Source organism: Prionailurus viverrinus, chromosome D4 (genome assembly GCF_022837055.1).
Source record: "Prionailurus viverrinus isolate Anna chromosome D4, UM_Priviv_1.0, whole genome shotgun sequence".
Taxonomy (NCBI): Eukaryota; Metazoa; Chordata; class Mammalia; order Carnivora; family Felidae; genus Prionailurus; species Prionailurus viverrinus.
The window spans coordinates 39,794,210-39,807,713 of NC_062573.1; the positions used below are offsets into that span (position 1 = coordinate 39,794,210).

General features: G+C 38.1%; 1 protein-coding gene across 1 annotated transcript; it reads left to right on the forward strand.

The window, feature by feature from the left end:
• The first annotated feature begins 7,249 nt into the window (after positions 1-7,249).
• On the forward strand, positions 7,250-10,081 carry IZUMO3 (IZUMO family member 3). Its single transcript, XM_047830738.1, has 7 exons — positions 7,250-7,693; positions 7,828-7,902; positions 8,052-8,141; positions 8,355-8,372; positions 8,829-8,909; positions 9,274-9,364; positions 9,688-10,081. Exons 1-7 carry the CDS (start codon positions 7,462-7,464, stop codon positions 9,791-9,793), a joined length of 693 nt encoding a protein of 230 aa, XP_047686694.1. The 5' UTR covers positions 7,250-7,461; the 3' UTR covers positions 9,794-10,081.
• Positions 10,082-13,504: the final 3,423 nt, after the last annotated feature.

Sequence of the window (13,504 nt, forward strand, 5' to 3'; positions counted from 1 at the left end):
GTATCATACAAAGAAATTATTAGCAACAAGATCATTTATTAAAGGGTAGTGACCATGAAGTTCAAATTCAACTAAGTTTCTCCCATGACTTGATACTTTGAAGAGAAATCTGTTCCTACAAGGACCAGAATTAGAACTGGATGTAATGCCATATACTATACTCACCCACTAAGTGTAGTTTTTTCAGAAACATGCCAATTCATTATGCATAGGAGCAGGGCCTTTTTTTAAAATGGATGAAAGACCTAAATGTGAGACAAGAAAAATTCAAAATCCTAGAGGAAATCACGGGCAGCTACTTCTTTGACCTTGGCCACAGCAACTTCTTACTAGACATGTCTCCAGAGGCAAGGGAAATAAAAGCAAAAATGAACTATTGGGATTCATCAAGATAAAAAGCTTCTGCACAGCAAAGGACACAATCAACAAAACTAAAAGACAACCGATGGAATGGGAGAAGATATTTACAAATAACATCTCTGATAAAGGGTTAGTATCCAAAATCTAGAAAGAACTTATCAAACCCAACACCCCAAAAATAAGTAATCCAGTTAAGAAGTGGACAGAAGACATGAATAGACATTTTTCTAAATAGACATCCAGATGATTTACTGACACATGAAAAAATGCTCAGTATCACTCATCATCAGGGAAATACAAAATGAAACCATGATGAGATTCCACTTCACATCTGTCAGAATGGCTAAAGTTAACAACGCAAGAAAAAACAGATGTTGGCGAAGAAGCAGAGAAAGGGGAACCTTCTTACATTGTTGATGGGAATGGAAACTGGTGAAACAGTATGTAGCTTCCTCAAAACGTTAAAAATACTACCACCCTACGACCCAGCAATTGCACTACTAGGTATTTAGCCAAAGGATACAAAAATACAGATTTGAAGAGGCACAGGCACCCCAAAGTTTACAGCAACATTATCAACAATACCCGAACTATGGAAAAAGCCCAAATGTCTATCGACTTACGAATGGATAAAAAAAGGTGTAGAGGGTACACAATGGAGTATCACTCAGCCATCAAAAATGGTGAAATCTTACCATTTGCAATGACGTGGATGGAGCTAGAGTGTACTATGCTAAGCAAAATACGTCAGAGAAAGGCAAATACCCTATCATTTTACTCACATGTGGAATTTAATAAACAAAACAGATGAACATAGGGGAAAGGGGATAGAGAGAGAGAGAGAGAGAGAGAGAGAGAGAGAGAGGGAGAAATCAAAAGAGACTCTTCACTATAGAGAACAAACTAAAGGTTGATGGAGAGAGGTGGGCAGGTGATGGCCTAAATGGCTGATGTTTATTAAGGAGGGCACTGTGGTAAGCACTGAGTATTGTGTGTAAATAACCACTCACTAAATTCCACACCTGAAACCAATTTTACCATTTTTGTAAACTATAGTAAATAAGAACCTGAAATAAAAATAAATACATAATTTTTTTTCACCCCTAAAAAGGGGTGAGAGAGAGCTTAGTGGTTAAAAGAATGTACATAAGGCATCAGTCAAATGAGGTTAAGAATGCAAACTGAACCATCTGAGAGCTCTGTGCTCTGCTGAAAGATACTCACCTACTCAGTCCCAGTTCTCTCATCTCTAAATGGCAAGGAGGGTACCCACCTTTTAGCATGAGGATTTTCTAAGATCATGCATGTCATGAATATAAAAGACTATTTAATCACAGACTAAGTACTTAATGATGTTACTTGCTATTGGCTATTGTGTTCTTAGAGGGTTTTTTTTTTTCTTGTTGTATTTTAATCTCCTTTGAAGGGAGGAAAGAATTCTGTATTTGCCTAGTATGTATTTAAGGCAAACTAGATTAACATCTGTGCCTTTTTATATACTGTATTAAAGAAAATTGAGTTCTGCAACTGGCAGGCAAACAGGCTGCAGTAGAATATAACTATTCTTTAAATCCTCTATACAAGTAATTAAAGAGGAGGGGTAAAAAAAAGAATTGAGGATGGGATAACTATTAAAAGTTCATTAGGATTATAAATTCCACTTGCTTAAAAAGTAAACTAATGGGAAAAAACAAACCATTTTTCTTTTCTCGCAAAAAGTAATTTCCTTGAGGAAATTCTTCCTAACCTGAGGCAATGATGATTGTACCTTGGATTAACTCTATCGAAGAAACATTTTGGGGGGCACCTAGAGTGGTTCAGTCGGTTGAGCACCGGACTGTTGATTTTGGCCCAAGTCATGATCTCACAGTTAGTGAGATCAAGCCCTGTGTTGGGCTCTGCACTGACAGCATGGAGCCTGTTTGGGATTCTGTCTCTCTCTGTGTCTCTCTCTCTGTCTGCTCCTCACCCGGTCCCTCTCCTCCTATGCCCTCTCAAAATCAACAAACATTAAAAAATGAAACATTTTGCTATTTTGGAAACATACAACTATGAAAGCAGATAAATTTGTGTTACTGCAAATCTTTCCCTTAGTAGGTATGTGAACTTTGACATTTCCCTTAGTACCTCTGAACATCAGGCCCCTGTCTTGTAAAGGGGAAATAGTAATGCAAACTTGTCTTGAGAATCAAGTATTATGGTGTTTATGTTTCAAGGTCACACATTTATTTATACTACTCAGAGATAGACGAAGGAGACAGCTTCTTCATAATCTATAACCGGCCTGAGCTTCCTCTGGACACCTCACTTCTCACCTCACAGGGTGAACAAAGGAAAAAAAAGCAGTATCACACAATATGATAAATTTAATCCCACCCAATATTTAAACACTCTTTTTTGGAACCAAGTACCTTTTGGAAAAACCATTCTTTCATATTTCCTTCCCATTCCCTGCTTCTTTCCAAAATGGGATATAGGAATGGGAAGATGCAGGGCCTTTGTTAATTCATAGGTCCTCTCACGGTTGAAGGGGCCCTTGGATATATAGCACATAGAGGAAAGCTTTCCACTGATAGCAGTGCTTGCCCAGGAGATAGGACAAGGGTTAGGTTACTCCAACTGGCCCTAACCTCCTATAATTGATCAGGAACCATGAACATTGGTAACTCTGGAATACTAGACCTCTCTTGGGCTTAAGAAAACACTGTCCTAATCACTGAAAAATCAGGCTTGTTTTAACTACCAGTCCATCTTACCTAGCATACTAAAATGGTAGTAAGTACAATCACTTACTGAACTCTCTTTTAGCATTTAAAACCCGTCTTCTCTTCAGTGAATTATGTAGTGCATTTCTTCACTAATGTGTGTTCCCTTGAATGACATACTTTTTTATCTTTGAGGGTATTTGTTTTATTCTTTGCCAATGTGTTGGTATCTTCTAAGGCAAGATTGGTACCACCCCACCTCTGAGTCTTCTTGTGGTATTTTCTGGGAAACTCTGCATGTGGGGCACTTTGGGCTTGATCTCTATTTCCTCAGGGTCTGGCAGTTTTCCCTGACAATTTGGCCCCATCAAGGTGCTGGAGCTTGCTGCAAATGCCTTTTCCTTTCCTGGTCTAGTGGTTTGCTATCCATCTTTCAGACAGGACCCCACTCCCTGAAGCCTTGATGAAACAGTGTCAAGCTTTCCAGTCAGATCCTGAGTTCACTTGCACATCCTTGCCTGGCAACCAGGGGAAGCGTACTGGTCCTTCCACAGCACAGGGTAACTAGCATGGTCTCAGGAGTGCCTTCTGTTAGCCAATCATGTCATGCTACTATTTTTCCTGAGGTACAGTTGTCACATGCAGGTAACTGGTGTAGTCTTTGGAGCTCCTCAAGGATGCAGGGCAAGCTCCTCTTGTCTTTAGTATTCCCTTTAACCCACCTAATGTATTCTCCCCTTCTGAGAACCCAGCCTAGAGAAAAGAGGTTATGACACAAATCTTTTGTCATTACTTGTCTCCCCTGTTCTTCCCACAATCCCTACGGATGGGATCAGCTTTTCTTTTAGTTTAATTTCCTTCCAGATGGAGATTCCCTCAAAGTCTTCCAAGCTCCAGGACACCTGGGTGGCTCAGTCGGTTAAACGTCAGACCACAGCTCAGATCATGATCTCACAGTTTGTGGATTCGAGCCCCACATCAGGCTCTGTGCTCACAGCTCAGAGCCTGGAGCCTGCTTCGGATTCTGTGTGTGTGTGTGTGTGTCTGTCCCTCACCCACTTGTGCTCTGTGTCTCTCAAAATAAATGTTTAAAAAAAAGTCTTCCAAGCTCCAACCTTAGGACTTCTTCTAAAGAACGAGTGGAACATGGTGGCGGGGGGAGGGGGGGAGGGTGGAATTTGGCTTAATGACAATGGAGTATAAATGGATAAGTGGACAGGCACACCAGAAAATATTAAAATCACTTTACATGTGAAGGATCTGGAATACAGTAATTATTTCAACATTTATAATTATGGTTATTATGCTGCCTAGACAGATGGCTTATAACTTGACCAAATGCCAAACACTGGCTCCCTAGTCTCAGATCACACAGTCAGGAAGGAATTGAATCTCACTTGACTACGAAAGGTATCTGGATTATTTGCCAAACTTCTAGGGAATCCTGTGAAGTGACAGAGATAGGCAGCAATGCAGGAGGGCTCAGCTGGGACAAATAATCCACAAGAAAAGAAGCTCTAAGAAGCTTGAACCACAGAGATTCCCTATTTTTATTTTTTTTTTGTATGGATCTGGAAACAAGATTTACTTACTATGGATTGAAGGAAATTCTTTTAAGAAGCTTCTTGCTCTTCTTTATGAAACTTTTTAGATTTTATTTATTTATTTATTTATTTATTTATTTATTTATTTATTTATTTATTTATTTATTTATTTTAGATTTTAAACCTCAGTGTATCCTATGATTTGTAACAAAGGCCACATGCTACAAAACAACTGACTCTAGCCTTTAAAAGGGACTATTAGGACTAATGGCTTTGGAGGAAAAGAACATATACAATATGTAATATATCTCACCTGTGAATAACCCATGAATCTTATCTAAGATTTGCAAATGAATAAATGTCTATTTGGTAAAATATTACCAATGCATGTGCTACTATATATCTCTTATTTAAAGCAAATAAAGGGTTTGGTTAGCTATTCTACACATTCACACTAACTACAAATCATATCCCCTCTGTGCCAATCCAAACCAAATATTAGCATAATCAATGAAGGATTTAGGTATTAGCCTTTTGCCTCCTAGACACAAGTATCATTATTTTAATTAAGTAATGTGATCATTATATCATCAATGTCCAGACAGCTCTTCCTTTCCAAAGTTCAAATATTTTACATTTACGGAATTTGAAGAACTAGCCCAGGATAATTGTAGTTATTTTCTTCTGTGTCATACACTCCATCATCAGTACCTTCAGGATGCTTCTCGTAAAGCATCTTGAGTATCTCTGGGTTCTCACTCACCACCATATATTCATTAATTGTTGTTTCTAGTCTCCTAGATCCAGCCTCTCTATAAAAATTCCTCCAGATTTAGTGCTGTTCTGTCTTCTTATAGATCTGTGTCCACCTCTGCCTCTATTATCAGCTCACTCTGTTATTATCTGTTTGCTGTTTGCTCCATGGTAGTGCTAGTCCCTCCATTATTTTTTTATATGTCCCTTTCAATTACAAGTCCCGTCTTTTTAGCAAGTGGCTTGCTTTCTTTCAGTCTTCCCAAGACTATACAGAAGTTGAATATTTTTTTCTCTCATCCTAAAAATCCCGGATTGCCAATTAAGCTGGAAGAATGAGGATAAAACTGGTCAATTGGGCACATGGTCTGGATCAAGGTAATGTGACACTGAACAGTAGACTTATTCACTAAAATGGCAAAGCGTTCTCTTTAAGTGTCCAATCTGAAAGTAGAAGTATGTGTCGTTAACTGGAAAATATCTATAATGTGTGTTTCTCTTCAAGAATGTTTTTTCCTCAAATCTGGCTACCTTCATGCCAAAGGTCTTAGCCCCTTTGAGTCTCCAATTTGGTTTTCAGAGTTCATTTAATCCCATAACCTCAAATGCCTTCAGATCTCAACATGTGGAAATCCTTTGGAAGATCATCTAAAGATGAGATCATCTAGCCAAGGGAAAATAAAATCAGAACAAAGAGGTGTGGATTTGGAGCAAAGGATTTGAATTGCCCCTCTTGCAATCTTCTGATTTATCAAGCTCCAATAAATCATTTTCTGCATTGTCCCAAAAAATGTTGAGAGGCAGTGATTAAAGTATATAGAATTTAGAATCAGACAGGCATGAGTTAAAATCCTGATCCCATAGCTACCAAATTATTTTGCCGAAAGGATTGTTTCACATTTCCTAACCTCAGAGTCTTATATGTAAAATTGGGATAATCTTTCAAAGTATTGCTGTGCCATCAGGACTTGCAAATCATCTATCAGAACTGTTTAGTACATACCTAGCAGTTCATGGTAGGCATATAACCAGTGGTAGATGTTTGGATTTCCCTCACAGCTTTTCACTCCATGACTTTACCATACCTTAGCTCTAAATTCTACCACTAATCTTTTAAGATTTCAAGGTTTCCTGGTTCCCAGGAGGTCACGGCCATACAAGCAATGTAACAGAGAAGAGGTAACTGGTATCCTGAAAAATCTGCAAAGCAATCTTCATTTCTTCAAAAAACGAAGAACGTTCTTATTCAAGAGCCCTAAACTGAAATGCTTACTTGGGTTCCTTCCATGGCGGCCTGAGAGGGCAGCCCATGATGACTGTGGTTATTTTCTTATATGCCTCACATTTCAGCATTAGTACTTTTAAGATGTGTCCACTAAAGGACCCCGGGTGTTACTGGATTCTCACCCATCACCATATATTCCTCAACTGATGTCTCCTGTCTCCTTGCTCCAGACTCTTTATTAAAAGAATGATATAAAAAATTATATGTCACGCCTGAAAATCATCCTACCAATTTTTGAGAAATTACCAATTATATAAAAATTACTATCAATGACATCAATTACATCTGGACATCTATTGCTAATTTTCAACAATACTTCTACCATTAGGGACTGGGATCCCAAGCAATTCAATATTCCAAGGCTTTATTACCTCCTCTATAGAAGTAGAATTTTGGTTAAGCAGCTCTAAGGTCCTATGAGATCTCTTTCTTGAGACACCACTCCCATGATCAGGAGGGATGTGGGAATTTACTGAGGACACAAGAATAGGAGAAACCTGAAGAAAAACCTTTTCTGAGATATATCTCTGCCTGGAACTCTGCTTGTGTGAGCTCAAGATTTCTCTCTCTGTGTTCTATTCTCAGAACTCAGGTATCTGCTTCCCAACTGGCAGTTCTCCCTCTCTGGCATGAAGGATAAATGTCAGAAAACAACTGAAGATCCTTAAGCAAAAGAGATTGCCTAGAAGTGGGATGGAAATGGAGGGGAAGGTGGATTCAGACTATCCAGGACAAGGCTCTTATTCCTGGATTTTTGAAGAAAAGGGAACTAGGTGAACTAGTTGCCAGGACAACCAGTTGTTGGGGGAAGGAAATGGGAGACCTGTGGTTGCTCCTACTCTTGACCCTGTCCTTGGCAGCCTTGCACGGGGTCAAAGCCTGCTTGGAATGTGACCCCAAATTCAAAGAGGATATTAGGTCCTTGATAGCAAAGCTGGTACCCTCAGAAGTCCCTGGCCGAACTCATCTGCTTGAACGGCAGATTAAGGAGATGATCCATTTAAGCTTCAAGGTCTCCCACGGGGACAAGATGCTTCGGGTGTTGGGTGAGGGAAGCTTGAGTCACTGAGAGTTTTGTGGGTTAAAAGGAAAAGGGAGGCAGGGAAGAGTGCACGTGGGTCCACATGTTTTTCCATGGATGTAATTATTCCTCTGTATGTATCTTTAACCCCCTCTCTAGCTGTTCATAAGGCTGTCAAGTTGAGAATATGGCTGAAGAATGAACTTTATAAACTGGGCAATGAAACATGGAAAGGTGAGGGACTGTTTCAATGTTAAAAGATTGTACTGCCCAAGCAAGTATAGGCAAAGTTCACTGGGAAGAACAAGGCAAAAACAATTAGCATTAAATTCTGAAGGGAAGAACCACCCCTAGTTTCTAATGTGCCTTCCACCTCCTCTTAGGTGCCTTTATCCTTCAAGGCAAGTTTCTCGATGTCCGCCAAAACCTGGAATTGAAACTGAAAGAGATATTAAAGAACTTCTCTGAAGTTGGTAATAAAAGATGTCTATCTAACAACAGTGAACTTATGTGAAAGGAATAGGAAATGAGGGTGAGAGGAGGAAGGTGGTTTCATTAGAGTTATTTAGAATGGATGGAGTGGTGGCTGGAACCTCATTTTGTAACCAAATAAAGACTATTGGGTATAAATATGGCAAACTCTACGTTGATCATAAGCTCACTAGAACTTTCTAATTCTCTTTTAGCTTGTTCTGAAGATTGTGGTGAGTACAGTACATGGGACACCTTGAGGATTCAACCCCTATTTCCCCATCTCATTTGTTCTATATGGCCGTATCTTTCCCACCTGTCACACTCAGAACTCACTTCCTAGAGATTTGATTATGGGGGTGGGAATGTCAACAGTATCTGACAACAAAATGTGTCTCAAATCTCAAACACACAGATTTTGGAGGTGCTCAGAGGCTTTCAAAAGTATGGTTTATAACCCATAGGGCCAATATAAGCTGAGGCATCATTTTTCCCACTTCTTCTCCAGAGATCTGACTTAAGTTACAGAAGCTTTTGACTCATCAAGAAACTTGATTACTAGGGAAATAAAGAATTCACAGCAATGTAAACTTAAGAGTCCTGAGGTTTAATCCATCAGACTTGATGTATGAAATAAGAAAACTCCATGCCATGGCCCCCCCTTCTGTTAAATTTCTTCTCTTTATCAGTTGTGACTGAAGGTCCTATCTTGGATTGTTGGACCTGTCTTCGCATCACCACCCAATGCTTCAGAGGAGAGTATTGTGGAGGTAACAAAGATAGTGGTGTGGCATTTTGAGGGACCAGGTATCAAGGTACTCAGTTGTTTATTGATTTATTTTACAAATATTTGGTGAGCACCTTCTAGGCACATCATGCCAATGTTACAAATCAGAGCTAAAATATTGGGCAAAATTTGTACCAGTGTGAATAAATTACTGGGCACCAGATCAATTGAAGGGCTGAGAAATGGAAAGGTTGGACTAAATGAAGATAGAGAGAAAACAGCAATAGAAGTAGTGGACAAAGCAAATTATTTGAGGTTAGTAAGAGTCATCTATTATGGATCAAGTTCTCAAGTTAGTATTTTTCTTCTCCCCAACCCACTTTCTTTTTTTCCCTTTCTCCCTCCAGAAGAGGATTCAAGGATGGCTGAGAATCGAGAGATTGGACTATTTCTGATATTGCTAACAGAAGTTGTGATATTGGGAAGTGCTTGGTTACTGTGAGTTTTTCTCCCTTGAAGTCAAGCATTCCTTTGGCAAAGAGACTGTCCAATCCTCCCCCTCCTTACAAAGGCAATAAGGAGAAAAAAGTAATTTCAAGTTTGGGATAGAATACCAACAGGGATAAAATGGATAGAAGTCTATGGGATAAAAACTGGAACATAGGAAACGGAGGAGGTACAATAAAGTATGAGGCAAACTTCTAGAGCACTATACGGAAACACGCGCACACACACACACACACACACACACACACACACATAATTATCTTAAAGAGTTGGCCTGCTAATATTGAAATCAGGATTATGTTTCTCTACTCTAGATTCCATATCTGTGTGTCTCATTGGAGGAAAATGAAGGCAATACGAAGGTCATTAAAGAAATATTTGGAGAAGAAACTTGAAGAATTAATAGGGATGACAGATTAGAAAGAGAAGGATGATTCTGGAATCAGAAAATACATAAACACGGACAGGAGGTCTTTCACAATTCTGTTAAGTGTTGACTCAGAAAAATCAGAATTAAGCTCTTTTGTGGTCATAAAGTCATAGTTTTTAAAGCTGAAATCGAACTTAAAGTTTCTCTAGTCAAGATCCTTATGGTATCCTGAGGCAATGGAAGCAATGAGAGGGCAAATGATATACCCAGAGTTGTACAGAATGTAATGCTGATATGTTGCAATGTACATAAAGATGATACACTGCATTGATAATAAAGAATGAATGGTAACTCTCAATGACTGCCATTAGAATATTTCAATTTCTAAGGATGTTTCTTATTTCTATCTTTCATTGTTATTATTTCCATATTCATCCTTCAGTTCAATGTGAACAATTTCTTTGATAATACATAACATTACCTCTTCATCATGGCATCGCACACACCCAAAATATTAGTTCTAAGTAGTCGAGGATTACCCCGTTTTCCTCTAAATCTATGTTCCATGACTTAATTACATATTGTGTTCCTTTGAGTTGTTTCTACTGAATACTTCTTATATAGATGGCATCCTAGTAAGTGCTTTATGTTTGTTATCTAACTGAATTCTCACAATAATCTTAAGACTTGGATGAAGTGGATACTTTTAATACAAGTACAAACACCAATACTGACATACGAAGAAAAAAATAACCACAAATTTATAATGTTCTTTAAAGAAATTTAAATGGTGTAAGCACAACTATTGGGGGAAAAAAGTCATGGTTAAGGAAAAGCCTAGAACGAAATACAACATAGTGACTTTGGTGTTAACCTGGAATGAGAAACTATGATCCTTTCCCAAATTAAGTGTCAGGTCCTTGGTTATATCCTTTTCTAAAGTAGGAAATACAGGGACAAATAAATTTGATGGAAAAGGCCCAGGTGCAGTTTTGAAAATACTAAGTATTAATTCTGTTACACTATCAAAAATAGATATCCATTCTGTGTTTGGATTTACATATATGAATATAGCAAGAAGATCAAAGCTAATGAAATGTATTTCAAAGTGCTGGAACAAAGTCAGTAATGAACCAGAAAATATGACTGAGATCATTCAGGTAAAAATTAGAAAAGTAGTGATGAAGACCAATGATAGAATACTATAAATCCCCACATGATGGTAAAATTAAAATATAACTGTATCATCTTATTGCTTTGAAAGTCTTTATTTGAGATTCTGACCTTGGGCTGAATTCCCATCTGCTCTGGACTATGTATTTCAAATGTATGATCCTTCTATCTGCAGAATTTACTATACTTGCTTATTATTTATAATATAAATCCAGATCCTGCTCTTCATCATTTCTAAAATCACAAGTATGAGGAGGGACTGGTTATTTTGTGTTTTATTTGTCTATAACACAATAAAATGAAGATAATCTAATTAAACTATGTGTTCAGCTACTAACAAAGGTCATATGGTACTTGTTTTCAAATGTAAACATGATACAAAATTAATTACTTACAATCCTAATTAAGCTTGAGCTAACAGTTAACATTTAAAAAAGGCTATGTAAAACTATTTTCCAACAAGCAAATGCTCGAACAAAAACTCATTTATAGTGGTAGTGAAACAATACAAATCATTTTATTACTGGAACAATTTATTTTAAGAGCTAACACATACTCCAATGTCCTGCATAAAGTTTATCTTTAATATTTCTGTAGGATATACAAATCATTAGGGGAACATATTTCTCTGATATTCTGAGACACTGGCACAGATAATGTAATTTTTGTGACCTTGTCATTCTTGGGGCTACTTTTTTAAGAATCAGTATTTTCTAACGTTCTTTTTTCAGGGAAAAGAAAGGACAGAGGTGTGGTTTCACTTAGCTTTTACTAAATTAAAATTTAATAATTCATTTTATGTAGAGAGAACATTAAAAGGTACTAGCCAATCTAATTAAGGTACTCGAAATCTAAGCTATTAGAACACAAAAAAATAAAAGCTAAATAACAGGATAAAACAACTGTGTTAATTCTGGAAGCTTCCTACTTTCCAATTATTGATTGTCTTTCCAACTTTACTCCACCTTCTGACTCAAAGAGAAGTTATGCCTTTTCCATCTCAGGCAAATGCATTCTTTTGTAACATATTTCCTGAGCTGCAGCCTCTTCTAGAACATTCCTTTATTATTTACCTTCCATCACTTATCTCCCTCTGCTTCCTCAATGCTAGATCTTTGCTCTCAGTGTCTATTAATTAAGCCTTCTTTCTTTTTTTTAATGTTTATTTTATTATAGAGAGAGAAAATGAGTCGGGGAGGGGCAGAGAGAGAGGGACAGAGGATCCAAAGCGGGATCGGCGCTGACAGCAGAGAGCTCCACGTGGGGCTGGAATTCACGAAGTGTGAGATCATAACCTGAGCCCAAGTTGGATGCTTATCCAACTGAGTCATCCAGGCACCCAAGGCCTCTTTTCTTTATCTTTATCCATTTCTACCTACCACCCCAACTCGCCACGCCAAATTTCTTAAAAAAAAAAAAGAGTATTCTGCATCTCCTATTTATTCATTTCTGCTCCTTCCTCAATTAACCGCCATATGCATTCAGCTCCCCACCACCATAAGGAGATTGCTCTAAGGTTGTCAGTGATCTCTTAATTGTTATATTCAAAGAGTTCTCCCTTTTCCTCAAGTTACTTGTCAGTCCTAAGACCTGTCAGAGTGCTACAGATTTCCTTCTTAAAGTTCACCTCTCATACTAGGCAGGTTTTGTTATGTTTGTTCCCATTTTCAAGGTTTTGTTCTTATTTCTTAAACCATGTTTTAGTTGCTTTTGGGAGGCTCTTCCTTCTCTGTCTACTTATTTACATACCGAGCACCAGAGATTTCACTTTGAATCTTTTCTTTCTTATACCTGGTGGACTCTCATACAGTCAAGTGATTTCAATTATCACCTAATAATTACATCTCCAAATTCTTGGGCTTTTATTTGCACCCCATTCCCAAGTCCTCGAGCTCTGTTTCTGAATGCATACAATATGAACTTTAAACTTAGCATGCTTAAAACTGAACTTACTATCTTAAATCATTTCTGATTCTATACAATTTACCCTAATCCTGAGTGGTTGGTCCTCAAGAAGAAATAGAGGCTGAATGTAGACCATAGTCTTGCCCATAGACAAGCAGGATCCATGAGCCCAACGAGGTGCTCAATCTCACAACCATGAGATCATGACCTGAGCTGAAATTAAGAGTTGGTCACTCAACTCACTGAGCCACTCAAGTGCCTCTAACCCCCACAAAATTATTTTAAGCCATTCTTGTGTAGAAAAATGAGGCTCAGCTAGCTTAAGTGGTAGAGCCAGGATTCAAACCTCAAATCTTAAGCCTTTCTACTACCTGACAATAGTTCTGTGGATTCCATAAATTACCCAGAAGGTAGAAATCTCCACATATGCTGGAATTCTCTCTCTCCATCTATCCTAGCCAGTCAGTCCTCAATTAGCATTGATTTTTACTCCTAAATAGCTTTTAAATCTTCCTGGCCACTGCCATAGCTAAAGTTCTTCCCTCCTCTCTTAGGGCCTATTGCAATGACCTTCGAATCAGTCTCCCCGAATCCAGCCTTTCCATAAGGCAAATCCATCCTTCCTTTTGCACTCAGAATGATTAGTCTACAAACACCAGTCGATTTCAAACTCCTAATTAAAA